The 20,195-nt window shown below is 41.9% G+C and overlaps 2 protein-coding genes across 2 annotated transcripts in view; both read right to left on the minus strand.

The window, feature by feature from the left end:
- NRXN3 (neurexin 3) overlaps positions 1–6,101 on the minus strand; it is a 1,772,673-nt gene extending 1,766,572 nt beyond the window's left edge. Inside the window, exon 1 of the mRNA XM_033952014.1 lies at positions 5,108–6,101. The gene's annotated coding sequence lies outside the window, so the exon portion shown is untranslated. The remainder of the gene's footprint in view (positions 1–5,107) is intronic.
- Positions 6,102–6,454: 353 nt separating this feature from the next.
- The window catches only part of ADCK1 (aarF domain containing kinase 1), a 296,483-nt gene continuing 282,742 nt past the window's right edge, over positions 6,455–20,195 (minus strand). The window contains exon 12 of the mRNA XM_033952756.1: positions 6,455–6,646. Coding sequence (XP_033808647.1) covers positions 6,457–6,646 — 190 coding nt within the window. The 3' untranslated portion in view covers positions 6,455–6,456. The remainder of the gene's footprint in view (positions 6,647–20,195) is intronic.

The following is a 20,195-nucleotide window of genomic DNA, read 5'->3' on the forward strand; positions in this document are numbered from 1 at the left end:
TTTGAGGACTAGAGTGGGATTAAGTTGAAGATCTTATTACCTTTTCTATGTAGTTCTGGTTTATTTTCAAGTTTGAAAATAATTAATGTTATGTTTTCTTGATCGCACTTTTCTGTACAAGATTATATGCTTGTTAAATAATTTGAAAAATTTATAAATAAAAAGCCCTAATGCAGCTTAGTAAAAGGAGCCCATAATTTGTACCCAGGTAACACAGTGTCCCATTAATTGTTCTCCTTTCACCAGGTCCCTGAGATGCCTTTCAAATCTACCTCAGTGTTATATACAGTGTTAGTTTACTTTGTAGGCTTCTAGTTTTAGTATGTAGATACTTCAGATTGTGTTTTTTCCTTTTAACTACAGGCTGCTCAGAAGATGGCAGGGATAATCTGAGTCCTTTACTCTGCCTTCTTCTTAAACACTCCTGGCTTTCTTTCATCATTATTGAAACCTCTCTATTGGGACTCCCTAAATATTTTGTTTCAATAGTATCCTTCAAGGATACCTCACACTGAACCATCCACTCCTGGAAGACTGGCTGCTTTCCCCCCATCTCAGTTTAAAAGCTGCTCTATCTCCTTTTTAAACGTTAGCACCAGCAGCCTAGTTCTATCCTGGTTAAGGTGGAGTCCAGCCTTTCAGAACAAGCTCCCCTTTTCTCAGAAGGTTGTCCAGTTTCTAACAAATTTAAATCCCTCATCCCTGCACCATGCATTGAGACTTTGGAGCTCGGCCTGCCTCTTGGGTCCTGCGCGTGGAACAGGGAACATTCCTGAAAATGTTACCCTGGAGGATTTGGATTTCAGCTTTCTACCTAAGAGCCTAAATTTGGCTCCCAGAACTTCTCTATCTCACATTTTCCTATGTCATTGTTACCTACATGTACCAAGACAGTTGGCTGCTCCTCAGCACTATCTAAAATCCTATCTAAGTGACATGTGAGGTCTGCCACTTTTGCACCAGGCAGACAAGTGAACAGGTGATCCTCATGCCCACCATCCACCCAGGTATCTACATGCATAATGAATGAATCATCATCTATAAAAGCTGTCCTAACCTTTCCCTCCTGAGCAGAAACTCCTGGAGAAACATCCTTGGTGCAAGGGGGACATTACACCCCTGGTGGACAGGTCCTGACTACAGGATTATTTCTTACTTCACCATGGTGATGCTCTCCTTTTTTTGGAGCCCTCCCTACTCCAAGGCAGCACAGGGACTGCCAGACTGGAGGAGGAACTTCTCTACAACATCCCTGTAGGTCTCTGAATCCCTCAGCTCCTCCAAGTCTGCTACTCTAGCCTCAAAAGAATGTACTTATTCTTTGCAGTAAACACACACATACTTGTATAACTTCTCGTCAACTGGGAGATAATCATACAAGGGCTGTTCAAAAAGTATCAGGACTTTATTCATAAAAAATACTCGCATTCAGATACAACAATCTTCTACTAATCTCCTTCAAAGTCGTCCCCTTGGTCTGCCACACACTTCTTCCAATGGTTCTGCCACTGTCGGAAGCAGCGCTGGAACGCCTCTTTTGAGATTGCTCGCAACTGGTCCATCACATTCTGCATGATGTCTTCTCTTGACTGAAATCTGGTCCCTTTCAGGGGCATTTTCAGCATGGGGAAAAGCCAGAAGTCACACGGAGCCATGTCGGGAGAGTAGGGAGCCTGAGGGATCACAGGTGTGTTGAGTATAGCCAGGAAACTCTGTATCAAATGTGAAGAATGGGCAGGTGCGTTATCGTCATGGAGCTGCCAATTTCCCACTGCTCACAGCGTTATAAAGGCAATGCAGAACCTCTTAGTAGTACCCCTTGGTCAATGACGATCTCGTTTCTGGATATTTAGAGTCTACCAGAACGTGCTTCACTCTCCACTGATGTGCGGCCATCTCTGAAGCAGTTGTACCACTCCTTTATCTGTGTGGTGCCCATTGCTTTGTCCCCAAAGGCCTGTTGAATCTTGTGGATCGTTTCCACTTGGGAATCGCCAAGCTGTACACAAAATTTAGTGCAGTAGCATTGTTCAACTTTCTCTGTCATTTTATCAAAAACAAAAATCCGACGGCGCTCACTTACACTTCCTCACTCATTGGCAGTCTGCTGGTGACTGACAGCTTCTGTAGGCAGGAAAAAAATTCAAGCATACGCATTAGGGTCACCTACATATGTGCACCAAACCACGCCTCCCTAGATTTATTTGTTTATGCAAGAAAAATTAAGGTCTGATAGTTTTTGAACAGCCCTCGTACATGTGACACTCAGTGCAAAAGATTGGATAGCACCCCTCTTACTGCTGGACTACGGCCTGAATCTTATTATTCAGTTGATTAAGTAAACCCTATTAAGCTACTAGGAATATATTAAACTAATAGAGCCTTAGGATTGTATTATATGCTTTATTTAGTGTTTGTTTCTTAGAGAGCCTTAGAGTATAGTGTATACTTATTTAGTGTTTGATGCTTAGCAGGTAATGAAATATAGTAAGAATATGAAGTAAAGAGTTATCTTGTTGTCCTAATTAGAATAATTGGCTACAAATTAAGACTACAAGTAAAGAAATAAGCTAAGGATGGGAAGGAGTTGGGAGGAGTTGCTTCAAATGCTGCTCTCCTATGAAAAATTAGGGGTCATTGTAACTAAGAGCAAAGCAAGACTGCTGTATTATCCAGACTACTTCTCTCTTCCTAATTTCGAAACACAGAGTGACTGTATTCCTGTTTTTATTCTTGGTTCGATATGAGGAGATTCTTATGAGAGTGTAATGATGTCTGCGTGTGCTGTGGTTTCTATATTTATGTACGAGGGTCATTTCATAAATAAGGCATACTATTTTTAAAAATTTACATGTTTTCTTTTTTTTCAAGTATTTCTTTACAATCCTTCAATATAGTCTCCCTGCTTTGCAATGACCAAGTCCCAACGTCCGGGAAGCTTCATTATTCCGTCCAAGACACTGTTTTGTTCAGTTGCCGAATGGCTCGGATACCGGCGGAAAAAAGCTCTTTTAGAGATGCAAAACGATGTCCGCGCATAGGTTGTATCCATTTTGGAAAAAGGTCGAAGTCTGGTGGACTCATATCTGGACTGTAGGGAGCAGGAGGTAACACCTCCCAGCCGTATTCGTGTAGTTTTTCAATGACATTCCCTATGTGTGGGCAAGCATTGTCGTGAAGAATGAGTGGCCCAGCCATGAGCAACTGAGGTTGGGTTTTGTGCATTTTTCTGCACAGTTTTTGCAAAAAATCATGATAATACACTACTGTGACATTTCTTCCACATGGAACTTTATCTGTGATGATGATGCCTTCATGATAATAAGCAAAAATCATCATTTGTTTGACTTTTTATTGAGCTCATCAAAAATTTTTTTGGTCATGGGGAAGATGGAGCTTTCCACTCATCATTGAAAAACTACACGAATACGGCTGGGAGGTGTTACCTCCTGCTCCCTACAGTCCAGACATGAGTCCACCAGACTTCGACCTTTTTCCAAAGTTGAAACAACCTATGCGTGGACATTGTTTTTCATCTCTAGAAGAGCTTTCTTCTACCGGTACTTGAGCCATTGGACAACTGAACAAAACGGTGTCTTGGACAGAATAATGAAGCTTCACGGACGTTAGGATTTGGTCATTGCAAAGCAAGGAAACTATATTGAAGGATTGTAAAGAAATACTTGAAAAAAAAGAAAACATGTAAATTTTTAAAAATAGTATGCATTATTTATGAAATGACCCTCGTACATAAATATAGAAACCACAGCACACGCAGACATCATTACACTCTCATAAGAATCTCCTCATATCGAACCAAGGATAAAAACAGGAATACAGTCACTCTGTGTTTCGAAATTAGGAAGAGAGAAACGGTCTGGATAATACAGCAGTCAAGCTTTGCTCTTACAATGACACCTAATTGTTCATAGGAGAGTAGCATTTGAAGCAATTCAAGATATTAGATTCCTCTTAGTCACAGATGTGGGCTCCAGTATCTGAAATAAATATTGACGTGAGCACAGGAGAAAGGCAGGAAAACATAAGAATAGCCTTACTGGGTCAGACCAACGGTCAATCAAGCCCAGTAGCCCGTTTTCACGGTGGCCAATCCAGGTCACTAGTAGCTGGCCAAAACCCAAGGTGTAGCAACATTCCATGCTACCGGTCCAGGGCAAGTAGTGGCTTCCCCCATGTCTTTCTCAATAACAGACTATGGGCTTTCCTCCAGGAACTTATCAAAACCTTTCTTAAAACCAGCTATGCTATCAGCTCTTACCGCAACCTCTGACAACGCGTTCCAGAGCTTAACTATTCTCTGATTTAAAAAAAAAATCCTCCTATTGGTTTTAAAAGTATCGAATGTCCCCTAGTCTTTGTAATTTTTGATGGACAGAAGTATAATAAGAGCATGTAGGACAAATAAGAGCCACCCCCCCCCCCCCCCCCCCCCCCCCGCCAGCCCCAATGCGAGAGACTAATGGTAGGTGAAGAAATGCAGTCAGCAAGGCTTTGTAGGCCTGGATGTTCAGGGTAGATATTCAGGCCTGGATGTTCAGGGTAGATTTGTAATAACATAATTCAAAACGGGCCACCTCCACCATTTGGTGAATCCACGGCTCAACAGGCACATCCCCATCTTGCATCCAATATTGCAGGATAATTTTCCGAACCACAAGGAATGTCATATAGATGAAGTGTCTCTGAGGGGCAGTCACTCCCTGCTCTATCAGTAAGGTCTGATCCCCCAATAACAATGTGCTATAGTCCCATTCCAGGTCTCTCTGAAGTACCAGTTGGAGCTGTTGAAAGGGGTAGATGTGGGCACTCTAAAAAGGAACAAATAAACGTGCCATCAGTCTGTGTTGGTGCCTTCCTGGCTGGGCATGCAGGCCAGCAAGGATTGGGGATATAAAATGAAGGAAAATAAGGAATTGAAATGCTGCTTTTGCAACCTTTTTTTTTTTTTTTTTAAATAATATTTTTATCAGCGATTGCAACACAGAGTGTACAGAAATCCAACAGTAGAAGGACACAAGGCCCACAATAGGTACAAAACTGGGTGCGAAATTCGAACAGCCTTACATGTTTGGATCTTGATACTTACCACTCTGTATTGGTCCTCATCCCTTATGATTGCGAGGACGCGTCCTCTGACACGGTCTGCTGTTCTTCCAGTCTGTATTCTATTTCATTGGTTGTAAGTTGTTATGCCTTGTTTATTATTGCCTGTTCCGTGATTCCTTAATAAAAATGATTTAAAATAAAAAAGAGCATGTAGGAAAGAGGAAGGAGAGATGTTGTATATGATGGTTCCCGGGTGAGGGAGAGGTCAGGAAAGAGCCTACACAAGATGGCTTATTGGTAACAATGCATGATGGTTTACTAATAAGAGAAAGTAGAAAAGAGTAGAGAGATTCAGCATGATGGTTTCCAGATAAGATAAAAACAGGGAGAAGTAAGGGAAGAAACTATGGGATGGTTCATCGATAAAAGTTGGGTGGGAAGGAGGAGTAGGGAAAGAAACTGCATGCAATGGTTCCCTGACAAGAGCCAAGTGGAAAAAGTAGAGAGAGACTGATGATTTGCTGAGAAGATCTAAATGGGGAAGAGTAAGGGGAAATCCCTTACCAGACGGCTCCCTGAAAAGAGCAACCTTGAAGTGGAGAAGTAGTGTAATGCTTAGAGCAGTGGGCTAAAAACCAAGGGAACTGGGTTCAATTCCCACTCTGGTTCCTTGTGACCCTGTGTAAGTCACTTAACCTTCCAGATACATACAGAAATATCACAATGGCACTAACACCATCACCAATCATCTCACCAAAATAAAGTAAAACTCCTTTAAAAGCAAAACTATTAGCAGGCAAGACAATGGCAAAAGCTTTATTAAATTACAGAACAATCAATGAAATTGACAACACAAGATGGCCAGAAAATTCCTTATTTTAACTATTTCATGAACAATTATGGCCAGTAGAATCTGCTGATCAAATATTCGTTTTACAACTTAAGACAAATCTTTATATTTCTTTCACTTTCCATAGTTCTCATTAAACACTTCATTTATTATGGAAGGTGAGCATTTCACAAAGTGCAAAGAAGTCAGATCATAGGACCTCTTATGATTTAGATCAGTGGTCCCTAACCCTGTCAGCCAGTCAGGTTTGCAGGAGAGCCCTAATGAATATGCATGAAAGAGATTTGCATGTAATGAAGATGAGAGGAATGCAGATCTGCCCTATGCATATTCATTAGGGCTATCCCGAAAACCCGACTGGCTGGTGGTCCTCCAGAACAGGGTCGGGGACCACTGATTTAGATATCATTTCAAATCCACATCCTGTGTTTTACTTCTTAATCATATATGCTCACTCCTCCCTCCCTTCCTCCCTCCCTCCCTTGCTCCCTCCCTTCCTCCCTCCCTCCCTTCCTCCCTTACTAAGTTATCCATGAGTGCTATCTAAACACCGGTCCCTTACATAAAATATCACTATTGCATAAACCCTTAACAGAAAAGGCAACACTTATCTTTGGTGATGTAGCCACAACCAGCGCTGACTTGCAATACAGGCTCCCAACGTCCTCACAAACCACGGGCGCTTCCATCTGAAACAGATCTTCTTCATGGGATTCATGCGTTGCCTCTCTAAAAAATTCAAAAGAAACAAACCAAGCATATATATATATGAAGAATTTCTGAACGACAGTAAATTAATAATTCAAACCTACTAAGCTGATTTTTAGAGGTCCTGCAACAGCCCAGCCTACCTAAACAACCACCTAATCCAAACCACCTTAACCGGACATAGGAGAACCCCCAAACCGTTCATGCATCCCCCAATTAGAGACGTCAAACGAAAAAAAAACTGTACGATGGCCTCCTAGCCACACAAGCAGCAAAACTGGACTACCAACTCTCCAATTTACTGATAACGACCCCAGACTACAAATCCTTGAAGACAAACTAACACCGCAAGACTCATCCCAATTCTCTGAAGCAACTCGCTCTACTCTTCAATTCCTCTGGAAATGGCCAGATAACTTTTTTTGTAATCCGCCTTGAACCGCAAGGTATTGGTGGAATAGAAATCACTAATGTAATGTAATTATTATGCTTAGACTATAACAGAAAAGATAGCAATGATTCATCTATACCAACTCTACCACATATATATTTTGAACGCACCCCTCATGGTTCAATCACAGGACACTACAAGTGTTTCAAGCCGCTTTTCTAATTGGTGTTGCCTTTTGGCAGCGGGTACTTGTTCACATTTTTCCGATTGATGTTTTGAGTGGTGACGTCACAAGTTTTCATTCACGTTGGTACGTTTGAAAAGGGCAGTTTGTTAATGCAGGATGTAAGGTTATGCAGATTCTGCCAGGTTTTGAGGGTTCTGCTGATTTTCTGAATCCAGCCTCTTGACAACATACTTTAAATGTTTTTAAAAGATTTTATCACGCAAGTGCTGTCCCAAAGATCTGTGTCATGACACTCCACGATTGCCCCTTCCCCCCCCCATTTCTCCCCATTAAACATCCAATCCATACAAGAATTCAGCAGTGCCCAGCTGTCAAGAAGCTTCAGAAGTCACAAGACAGCCACATGCTGAGGCAAATTGTCAACAGACACAGCAGCACAACCAAAGCCATTTCCACATCGATACCAGAAGGCTGGGAGCCAGATGTCCCACTACTTAAAACTAGCTTTCCCAATCAAACCTTCCCAAACATACCACCCTTTCCCACCCCCGACCTTCATCACATCTCAGCCTCCCTCAATCCATTAACCTATTCCATACCCACAAAATTCCTACCTCACAATGCTCAGAATTAGTGGGCTTGGTCATGTCATCTGCCCCTTGGGTGAGGCTAAAACAGGTAGGGCTCTTCAGTTTGGAGAAGAGTCAGCTCAGGGGTGATATGATAGAGGTCTATAAAATACTGAGTGGAGTGGACAAGGTAGATGTGAATCGCTTGTTTACACTTTCCAAAAATACTAGGACTAGGGGCTTTGGATGACGCTACTAAGTAGTAGATTTAAATCAGACCGTAGAAAATGTTTCTTCACACAGTTAAACTCTGGAATTCACTGTTGGAAAATGTGATGAAAGCAGTTAGCTTAGCAGGGTTTAAAATAGGTTAGGATCATTCCCTAAAAGAGAAGTCCATAGGTCATTATTGAGATGGTCTGGGGAAATCCATTGCTTATTCCTAGGATAAGCAAAATAAAATCAGTTTTACTACTTGGGATCTAGCTAGGTACTTGGGACCTGGGGTGGCCACTGTTGGAAACAGGATGCTGGGCTTGATGGGCCTTCAGTCTGTCCCAGTATGGCTGTTTTTATCTGTTTATCAAGGAGAGCCTGTGCACGATGATTCTCTGAGAAGAAGCAGGAGGAATGCCCTCCCAGAGGAGATTATTGCGGAATCGACCGTCCTAGGCTTCAAGAGCAAACTAGATGCATATCTCCTTAAGAGAGGCATATAAAGATATGGTGGACTATAAATTACGCCAGGTGTACACCTGGCAGGGCCTCCGCGTGTGTGGATCGCCGGACTTGATGGACCGAAGGTCTGATCTGGAGATGGCAGTTCTTATTAGAAGCTCATTACATTTCTTCTTCAATTGGCAGGAGTTTTGAGTTGTAACATTCCAAGAAGACTCTGGTTCTGAGTTGGTTAAATACTTTCAATGCGTCACTCACTTCAGAACCTATTCCGTCCTTCCTAAAGCAATACAAACTAATATTCACTTGCAGCAGCTTCTTTGGTGACATGCCATTAGAGGGGAAAAAGTTTCGAATTTACACATATTAATCCACTGTCTAGGATATTATAAACAGCTCATGAAGAGGTTGATCTGTCGTCTTTTCAGTCCATCATAACCACCAGGCTTCATGTCAGCGGTTCAATTACTGTGTGGCCAGTGAGAAGAGACTGTGTCCGCTCATGCTGGAAGTGTTCTGTCACAGCCTGATGAGCTGAACTCCTGCTGCAAAGATGCATTGGGTAATATGGAAAGGCGTTTTGTCCTGCAATGCCCATTCCTTAAAGATTGTGCCCAAGAAACAGACGAGACAGAGAGAATCATGTTGTCATTTTCACCAATGAATTTCAAAGTGCCTTACAACCCTCAAAGATATAGAGAGGAAATGCTGAGAGAGGTTGGAACACCTAATATCTGTCACATTATCGAGCTAGAGAGAGAGAGAACATCATGAATTCTGAATCCCAAAGAGTGTTACATGAGGCTGGATAATTTCCTAAAAGAGAAGTCCATAGGCCATTCTTGAGATGGCTTGGGAAAATCCACTGCTTATTCTTAGGATAAGCAGCATAAAATCTGTTTTACTACTTGGGATCTAGCTAGGTTCTTGGAACCTCGGTTGGCCACTTCTGGAAACAGGATGCTGGGCTTGATGGACCTTCGATCTGTCCCAGTATGTTTTTATGTAAATGGAGCAGTCAGAAGGAGATTTGGGCTGCAAGTTCATGTCTCCCATACTTTGGACAATGGATTGATTCAGTGACATCCCTGGGCCTCACTTTCTAAGATAATAAATGTAATTGGTTCATCCTCTTTTCCCTTTGAAGGATGGAGTGGAAATTGAACTTTCCATCCTAGAACTCCCTGGTACATTGTGATTTTATATATGTGAAAGGCACTTTATCAATTGTTAGGGCTGATATACACAATGCACATGCAAAGACTTCATGGTCTGGTTTCAGTCTTTCTTTTTAAGATAGGCAGACGTTTATCTTGTCTGAGGACAGAGACATTACCAGTGGTATGCTGCAAGGAATGGTTCTTGATCATAAGAACATAAGAATAGCCTGGGCGGGGAGTGGCCAAGATGGGGGCACTGAGCGTGAAGCTTTGAGAACGCTCCCATCGCTAGAGGAATTTCCTGCTATCGAGAATGCCGCATACAAAAAGAAAAGGTACTGTGAGGGTGCCTAGTTCCTCAACACCCTCGCCTGCCTTGGAGCAGTACTTCCCGGCAATTTGCTCGAGATTGGGCGAGTTAAGCCCCGCTGCGAGAACGAGTGGAGAGAACTCATTCTCGCTGGGGCAGGAGATCTCACTCACCGCCGGCACCGGTTGTTCTGCCTCCTTGTCCGGCCGATGCTGCTGTCCAGGAAGTGGAAGGAACGCCAAAGTTGCACCCGACGCTCCCGCAGAGAGAGGTTCCGTGGCAGATAAGCTTCTGCCGATGCAGACCAGCTTAGGAGAGTGGCAGATGCAGACCAGCGTAGGAGATGGCAGATGAAGTTCAATGTTGAGAAATATAAAGTACTACTTGTGGGAAGCAGAAACCCGAGGTACAGCTATACGATAGGAGGGATGCTATTGAAGGAGAGTATCCAAGAAAGGGACTTGGGGGTAATGGTAGACATGACAATGAAGCTGACGGCACAGTGCGCAGTGGCCGCTAGGATAGCGAATAGAATGCTAGGTATAATCAAGAAGGGTATTACTACCAGAACGAAAGAAGTTATCCTGCCGTTATATCGGGCGATGGTGCGTCTGCATCTGGAGTATTGCGTCCAATATTGGTCGCCGTACCTTAAGAAGGATATGGCATTACTCGAGAGGGTTCAGAGGAGAGCGACAGACACGTCTGATAAAAGATATGGAAAACCTTTCATATGTTGAAAGATGGAGAAACTGGGACTCTTTTCGCTGGAGAAGAGGAGACTTAGAGGGGATATGATAGAGACTTACAAGATCATGAAGGGCATAGAGAGAGTAGAGAGGGACAGATTCTTCAAACTTTCAAAAAATAAGAGAACAAGAGGGCATTCAGAAAAGCTGAAAGGGGACAGATTCAAAACGAATGCTAGGAAGTTCTCCTTTACCCAACATGTGGTGGACACCTGAAATGCGCTTCCAGAGGACATAATAGGGCAGAGTACGGTACTGGGGTTCAAGAAAGGATTGGACAATTTCCTGCTGGAAAAAGGGATAGAGGGGTATAGATAGAGGATTACTGCACAGGTCCTGTTGGGCCGCCGCGTGAGCGGACTGCTGGGCACGATGGACCTCAGGTCTGACCCAGCGGAGGCATTGCTTATGTTATAACCTAAGCCCTCTCTCCCTACCCCTGCTCCCCAAGTTCTCTTTGCCTTACCCTCTTCGCCCTGCCCACCTTACACTTGTCCCCTCATATTTTACCTGTTCCCCGCACATGCATATTTATTGTATCTGTATTCGCTGATTGTAACTATTCGCTGATTGTCCAGCCCTTCTTTGTTGTGAACTGCCTCAAACTACTACGGCTTTGGCGGTATATAAGAAATAAAATAATAATAATGTTCTTATGTTCATTCTCCTCCAACGAGGACACTCTGTCAGCTATCTTCAAGACGCTCCAGAAACTGGATGTTGCCACAACAAAGACGGCAGAGGAGGTAAAGGCTCTTGGAGCCAAGTTGGACAATGTTACTAAAACTATTGAGTAGATGAATGTTGAGACTAAAAGCTCACTTAAGAAGTTGCAAACTGATGTACAGTCATTAAATGATTATAAGAACACTGCAATAAAAGACAATACTTTTTTGCAAAGGAGGCTAGAAAATTATAATCGCAGACTGAACGTGAGAATATTGAATTTTCCTAAACCTCCTGGTATTCTACCATATGATATGTTTAAAAAATATGTGGTGGAAATCCTTGGCTACTCTTCAGAATTTACTCTCCCTTTGAATAAAATATATTATCTTCCATCAACTATTAAAAAAAATCTCAGGAGGCTATGGAAGAGGAATATGTTCAATCTGCTCAACCGTCACAGGTTGATTTAAAGAACATTTCTGCTATACTTGAAGAATCTATCTCCGAGTCAACGTTGAGAGCAACATTAGGTTTTCAACAGGACATGGATGCATTTATGACACTATTTTCTAAAAATTTGTTTTATGTTAAAAGAATATGGGCGTACCCAGATGTGACAAAAATCACCCAAGAAAGAAGGAAACAGTTTTTGTCTTTAAGACAAGATGTAATATCTTTGGGCGCATCTTTCCTTCTGGAATACCCTTGTAAATGCATTATAAAGTACACCCAAATTAAGTATGTGTTTTTTTCACCAGACCAGTTAAAATCCATTCTGGAGCTGAAAAAGATAGCTTGATGAAGTATGCACAGGTGCAATTAATAAGTAGTAGCAATCTGTGAATTAGTGTTAAGTCTTACTTATTATTTTTTTACCCTAGTTGAATTTATCCTCTCATAGTATTTAGGCTGCACTCCGCCGTTAATTGTGGTATAAGGAAGACTGTAAAATTATTCCACTTCTATATTTTTGGATTAATATTATTCTACTGTATTTCTGTAACAAGAAGTTATTTTCTTGTAAAAATTTGATGAAAATATAAATACAGGAAAAAAATAAAATAAAAAAGGTACCTGGCCAAAACCCAAAGAGTAGCAACATTCCATGCTACCTATCCAGGGCAAGCAGTGGCTTCCCCCATTTCTTTCTCAATAACAGACTATGGACTTTTCCTCCGGGAAATTGTCCAAACCTTTCTTAAAACCAATTACGCTATCTGCTCTTACCACAACCTCTGGCAATGTTTCCTGGTATTAGTTTTAAAAATATTTCTCTGTAACTTCATCAAGTGTCCCCTAGTCTGTGTAATTTTTGACAGAGTGAAAAATCTATCCACGTGTACCCATTCTAATCCACTCAAGATTTTGTAGACTTCAATCATATCTTCCTTCAGCCATCTCTTTTCCAAGCTGAAGAGCCCTAATCTTTTTAGTCTTTCCTCATAAGAGAGGAGTTCCATCCTCTTTACCATCTTGGTCACTCTTCTTTGAACCTTTTCTAGTGCCGCTATATCATTCTTGAGATAAGGAGATCAGAACTGAACGCAATACTCCAGGTGAGGTCAAACCATGGAGTGTTACTGAGGCATTATAACATTCATAATCTTGTTAACCATCCCTTTTTTAATAATTTGTAGCATCTTGTTTGATTTTTGGGCCGCCACTGCACATTGGATGGAAGGTTTCTTCGTATTGTCTACAATGACACCCAGTAACACAGTGTCCCATTGATTATCCTCCTTCCACCAGGTCTCCGAAATGCCTATTATATCTACCTCATCATTCAGTGCGATATACTTTAACTCTCCTATTTTATTTTTTAGGCTTCTAGCATTTGTATACAGACACTTCAAATTGTGTTTTTGCCTTGTAACTACAGGCTGCTGAGAAGACAGGGAAAATTTGAGTATTTTATTCTACTTTCCTCTTAAACACTCCTGGCTTTCTTTCACCATTATTGAAACCTCTCTACTGGGACTCCCTAAATATCCTGTTTCAATAGTGTCCTTGCACCAAACCATCCGCTCCTTGGCGACTATCAGCTTTCCCCCGCATCTCAGTTTAAAAGTTGCTCTATCTCCTTTTTAAACGTTAGCACCAGCAGCCTAGTTCCAACCCAGTTAAAGTGGAGTCCATCCTTTTGGAACAAGCTTCCCCTTTCCCAGAAGGTTACCCAGTTCCTAACAAATCTAAATCCCTCATCTCTGCACCATCATCTCAACCATGCATTGAGACTTCGGAGCTCTGCCTGCCTCTTGGGTCCTGCACATGGAACTGGGAGCATTTCTCAAAATGCAACTCTGGAAGATCTGGATTTCAGCTTTCTACCTAAAAGCTTAAATTTGGCTTCCAGAACCTCTCTCCCACATTTTCCTATGTCATTGGTACCTTCATGTACCAAGACAGCTGGCTCCTCCCCAGCACTATCTAAATGGTGAGGTCCGCCACCTTCCCACCAGGCAGGCAAGTGACCAGGCAATCCTCACACCCACCAGCCACCCAGCTATCTATAAGCCTAATGATTGAATCACCAACTACAACAGCTGTCCTAACCCTTCCTTCATGGGCAGAAGCTCTTGGAGAGACATCCTCTGTGCGAGAGCATATTGCATCTCCTGGTTCTTCTTAACATTTTTCTGTTACAATCCGTGCTCACTGGAGATTATTCGGCAAGTTGCAGAGAAGATAGCTCCATCGATGAGTAAGCTTGTGAACAAATCCCTGAGAGATGGTATATTTCCAGATGGATGTACACAATCAACAGTTAGACCCATATTGAAGAAGGTGCTGACCCTAATCAATTGGTTAATTTTTAACCCATTTCTATTGTGCCATTCATTGGGAAAATTTTGGAAAGAAAAGTATTGACACAGATATCTGCATTTGTTGAGGATGTGGGTTGCTTGAATCCATATCAATTTGGATTCAAACAGGTGCATAGTGTTGGTGGTATCTGCAATAAATATTTTGAGGTTAGGAATGGATCAAAAAGAAACATATTGCATGATTTTGTTAGATGTATTTGGGACATTTGACTCGGTGAACCTACAATTGTTGTTGATGAAATTGGAAAAATTAGGGATGAGTGGTAAAGTCTTGCATTGGTTGCATCTTATTTGTTTGATAGGACTTTTCATTTATCGAATGGGGTTGAAGTGTCCACAGAAGCCTCTCTAGGAAGAGGAGTTCCTAAAGGATCAGCATTGTCGGCATTATTATTCATTGATTATGTGGCATCATTAGGAAAGGTTTTTGAGTCATTGAATGGCCATTATAGACAATATACAGGTGATATTTTATTTTTTTCCAGCTAATAGATCGGGGAAAGATCTGAAAAATAGCTTAGAATTCTGCATATTGAAAGTTGTAGTTTGGATGAATGCCCATGATTTGAGTTTGAACATGGGAAAGACTGAAATAATGTTTGTGGGACAGGGTGGTGAAAAGATGTGGCCAGAGGTTGTAGATATATTGGGTGTAGACTTATTGGTCAAAAAGGAAAGGACAATATTAAAAGTAAAACTGGACTCTGGTTTAACGATGAAGTGGCAAATTGATAAAACTACAAGTATTCAGGCCTGTTGTGGCTATTTCCATATACTACATTGTTTAAACCCGATGCTGATACCTTTTGATTTTAGAACTGTAGTTCAGGAAATGGTTAGCTCCAGACTGGACTACTGTAATGCACTGCATCTTGAAATAACTATAACAAGGCCATGTCTTTGGAAGTTGTACTAGTTACCAGTAGCACATAGAGTCCAATATAAAGTAATCTTGATTGCTCATCAAATGCTTTACCATCCAAAACCCCTTTTTTTTTTTTTCTGAAAATATTTTTATTGGAGAAACATTGCACAGAAGAAAAGCACAGAAACCCATCCACAGAGAATCAAAAGGCAGTGCAATTAGACAACAGTAAACCTATAGGCAGTGCAAGACAGGAGTATGAACCACTCCCATGCAAGTTCCAAGGTTTATAATACAAAACCTCCACCACTCCAACCCCAACCCCAACCCCCAAAACCTTTTATATTTTAAGCAATTGCTGTTGTTGTTCCAGTAGAGCACTGCAATCAGAAAATGCCATGTTGCTTGGAATGCTACTAAGGCTAGACAAAACATAGGGTGTATACGTAGGGGTTTCGTCAATCGTAAGCCTGAAGTCATTATGCCATTGTATAGATCCATGGTGAGACCCCATCTGGAATACTGTGTACAATTCTGGAGGCCTCATTACCGCAAAGATGTGCTGAGACCAGAGTCGGTCCAGGGAATGGCCACCCGGATGGTCTCAGGACTCAAAGACCTCCCGTACGAGGAACGGCTGGATAAGTTGCGGCTATACTCACTCAAGGAACGCAGAGAGAGGGGAGACATGATCGAGACGTTCAAATATCTCACGGGCCGTATCAAGGTGGAAGAAGATATCTTCTTTTTCAAAGGTCCCACGGCTACAAGAGGGCATCCGTGGAAAATCAGGGGAGGGAAGCTGCACAGTGACACCAGAAAGTACTTTTTCTCAGAGAGAGTGGTAGATCGTTGGAATAGTCTTCCACTTCAGGTGATTGAGGCCAGCAGCGTGCCTGATTTTAAGACAAAATGGGATCGTCACGTGGGATCTCTTCACAGAGAAAGGTAGGGGAGGGTCATTAAGGTGGGCAGACTGGATGGGCTGTGGCCCTTATCTGCCGTCTATTTCTATGTTTCTATTTGGGTTTTTGCCAGGTACTTGTGACTTGAATTGGCCACCGTGAAAACAGGTTACAAGGCTAGATGGACCATTGGTCTGACCTGGTAAAGCTATTCTTAGGTTTTTAAGTGTGATTTGCTGAGACTAGAGCAGCTGCTTTTTGTGTGGCAGGTGTTAAAATGTGGAACACATTGATGAGGCAATTACGCCTATGTGAAACATAGAAACATAGAAATAGACGGCAGATAAGGGCCACGGCCCATCCAGTCTGCCCACCCTAATGACCCTCCCCTACCTTTGCTTAGTGAATAGAACCCACGTGTCGATCCCATTTGGCCTTAAAATCAGGCACGCTGCTGGCCTCAATCACCTGCAGTGGAAGACTATTCTAACGATCAACCACCCTTTCAGTGAAAAAGAATTTCCTGGTGTCACCTCATAGTTTCCCGCCTCTAATTTTCCACGGATGTCCTCTTGTTGCCGTGGGTCCCTTGAAAAAGAAGATATCTTCTTCCACTTCGATGCGGCCCGTGAGATACTTGAACGTCTCGATCATGTCCCCCCTCTCTCTGCGCTCCTCGAGCGAGTAAAGCTGCAGTTTATCTAACCGTTCTTCGTAGGGGAGATCTTTGAGTCCCGAGACCATCCGGGTGGCCATTCTCTGAACCGACTCCAATCTCAGCACATCTTTGCGATAATGTGGCCTCCAGAATTGCACACAGTATTCCAGATGGGGCCTCACCATGGATCTATACAATGGCATAATGACTTCTGGCTTCCGGCTGACGAAACCCCTGCGTATGCAACCTAGGATCTGTCTTGCCTTGGATGAGGCCTGCTCTACCTGACTGGCAGCCTTCATGTCCTCACTGACGATCACCCCCAAGTCTCGTTCTGCTACCGTTCTTGTTAGGATCTCACCATTAAGGGTATAAGTCTTGTATGGATTATGGTTGCCTAGGTGCATGACTTTGCATTTTTTGGCATTGAAGCTAAGTTGCCAGGTCCTAGACCAGCGCTCCAGTAGGAGTAGGTAGTGCGTCATGTTGTCGGGCATTGAATCTTCGTCCGTTGTACATTTGCCCACTACATTACTTAGTTTGGCGTCATCAGCGAATAATGCTATTTTACCTCAAAGCCCTTCTGCCAAGTCTTATAAAGATGTTGAATAGGGTCGGGCCTAAGACTGAGCTCTCTATTTTCCTCTTAAAGCGTTTATTCACATTCACTATTTCTGGATTTTGCCATTACCTGTTGCTAGACCTATTCTCTGGACCTTGCAGTTCATCTCCAAAATGACTACTGTACCTTCAGTTCAGAAAGGAGCTTAAGGCAGACTATTTGGTGCATGCTTTTAGTAGACAAACACGAGGCAGACATATTCTGACTGCTTTTATTTCAAGCGTATACTGATTGTTTTGGTTTTCTATTTTTGCATAATGGACTCTGCTTAAGTCATATATTAGCTGTATTGGCAGATAATAAATGGAATTAAATGCAAGGCTGTCTCAAAGCAGTACTCTGCCCATCTTGTGTGACTGAGAAGCAAAATCAGATCTGGGGCTTGGAAGCGCATGGCACTAACCTGTGACATTGGGCTGCTACAAAGATTCTAGCTTTGATTGAAAAACCAAACAGAAAATTAGCAGCCTTGCCTGCTGTTATCAGTCTATGCTTTTGCACCAATTCAAAATCTAATTGCTCTCTGCTTACTGTTCTCCACCAAAACCCACCTGCTTTGCTTAGAACGGCTTGCAGTCCCGGACATTCAAAAAATACAGAACAGATGCAGCTATCGAGGCCTTTCTTCATACTAAATCTGCTTATTAAAATTAAAAAAAAACTTCTCTCAAGTTCTGCTATAACAAATCTTCTTTATGGCAAGCAGATGCACTGTTGTTCTGGGCTATATTAAGGCTGCTAGATTCTGGATGGATGTGCATTTTCTTCAGTGCACAAACAGGAACATTAACATCAGTGGCCTTCCATCGTTCAAGTAAGATTACAACAGATGCAAAGCTGTGACTTAGGTGAAGAATTGGCAAGGTGGCATGGCGATGCACTGGTTCAGTTTAATGGCCATATTGCCAACCAGTACAAGCCCAGATCTTCGAACGTTCATTGTGAAGCTTCTTAATGAACTAATGCTTTCTTAAGCTATGTAATTAATTTTAGAGTTATTAGTTTAAGTGGGTGTTGTTACAGTCGAATTTTGGCTAATGATAAGGTGGAGAAAGATAAGTCAAACAGGAACTGTACTGCTACAGCCTGAAATGGAAATTACCCTCATTCCCGAGAAGGCTGCATCTGTCTTCAAAAACAGACATGCAGATTGCAGCAATCAAGAAGCGGCTGCAGGGCTGGCGCTTAAATTATAATCAGAAAGCTTTGAGATTCTGACCAGGTGAGGACTCTGCTATCACAAGATTGCTTTTGTAATGATAAGAGGACTGAAGGACAAAGCTGGAAACTGACAGACAATGCTAGACGCATAGCTGGAATTCACTGGGTGCTCATGTAAAATGTTTTCAATTCACTTCCAAAAGAGCCCCGTAACTGGTTGGTGTTCAGAAGACAAAAAAGTAAATACAATGTTTTTATATGTCACGAGTGGCTCTGAGCATAACTTTAATATCACTGTCTGCAAGATCATCGAGGTACATTATACAGATTCCACTGAGCAATATGCTTGAAACAGTCCAAGTGCTGGTGCGCTCCTGTCCAAGATGTTGAAGGAACGTCACCAAAGTTCAAGAGTCCTGAACATCAACCAACTCATATCATGTTCCTGTCCATGGTGCTGAAGGGGGATCATAGTTCTGATTTAAAATAAAATTAATTCATAAATTGGGGTCAGTTCAAGAAATTGAGGTGCCAAAATATCATGCATGAAGTATGAATTCTATAATTACACCTATAGCCATCATTATAGGATACTAGCATAAGTCAGTATTACCATGCCAACATTTAGGTAGACGTATTTATGCCATGTCAACAGCAGGTATAAATACTCATGCCTAAATGTGGCAGTTGCATTAAAAATGGTATTATTTTATAAATTTAGATGCCCCTCCCATTTGCTCACCCCTTGAAATTGCTTGCAATAGAAATGTGCTAACTTTAAAGAATAATGACATCATTCATGTAGCTGCTCTCATTCTATAACCAACACTCACAAAATCACACACAAGGCATCCATGTGAGATTACAGGACACTAGTTCTAACAGCAACATAAAGATTGCAGAAAGGATCACAACAATGATAATTCCATAGCTTTGGTGATGGCCATAAACAGGAAGTGCCTGTGTAATCTGAAGAGAATCTTAACCCAAGGTTTCTTGAAGGTCACAGTGCAGGAATTGCCTTCCTGTCCATGGTGTAGGAGAGAACACTCCCTGAAATTATACATTCTTTTCAATATAAATAATTATCATACAGATATGCCTACTTACTTGTGGAAAATTTTATATTTAATATTCATAAATAGCATGTAAATCTTCCAAAATCACCTCCCTAAGTCTACCTTGAATTTCTTTCCTTTTCAATTGAGAAAACAAATAGCAAATAGCTGCTTCAGGTTTTGTTTTGTTTTTTACCACTTTAATTGTGTAGCAGCCAAGAGTAATCAAATGAAGAGTTGGTCACATATACACACACATTTTAAAGTGATCTTTATCACCAGAGGGACACACTACTATTGGGATCTTTCGGAGAGAGAAAGAGATAATGGTTACTGCAGATAGGCAGACTGGATGGGCCATTTGGCTTTTATCTGCCATCATGTTTCTATGTTACTAAAGTTCTATGACCTCACAATGTAGGTGCAAAGAGCCTTAGCCTATAGGAAGAGGAGATGCAAATGTTAAGAGCTTAACCAATAGAGAGAGGAGGAAATAGTGGATGCTGCAGATGGACAGACTGGATGGGCCATTTGGCCTTTATCTGCCATCATGTTCCTATGTTACTAAAGTTCTATGACCTCACAATGTAGGTGCAAAGAGCCTTAGCCTATAGGAAGAGGAGATGCAAATGTTAAGAGCCTTAACCAATAGAGAGAGGAGGAAATAGTGGATGCTGCAGATGGACATACTGGATGGGCCATTTGGCCTTTATCTGCCATCATGTTTCTATGTTACTAAAGTTCTATGACCTCACAATGTAGG

Source organism: Geotrypetes seraphini, chromosome 7 (assembly GCF_902459505.1).
Source record: "Geotrypetes seraphini chromosome 7, aGeoSer1.1, whole genome shotgun sequence".
NCBI lineage: Eukaryota > Metazoa > Chordata > Amphibia > Gymnophiona > Dermophiidae > Geotrypetes > Geotrypetes seraphini.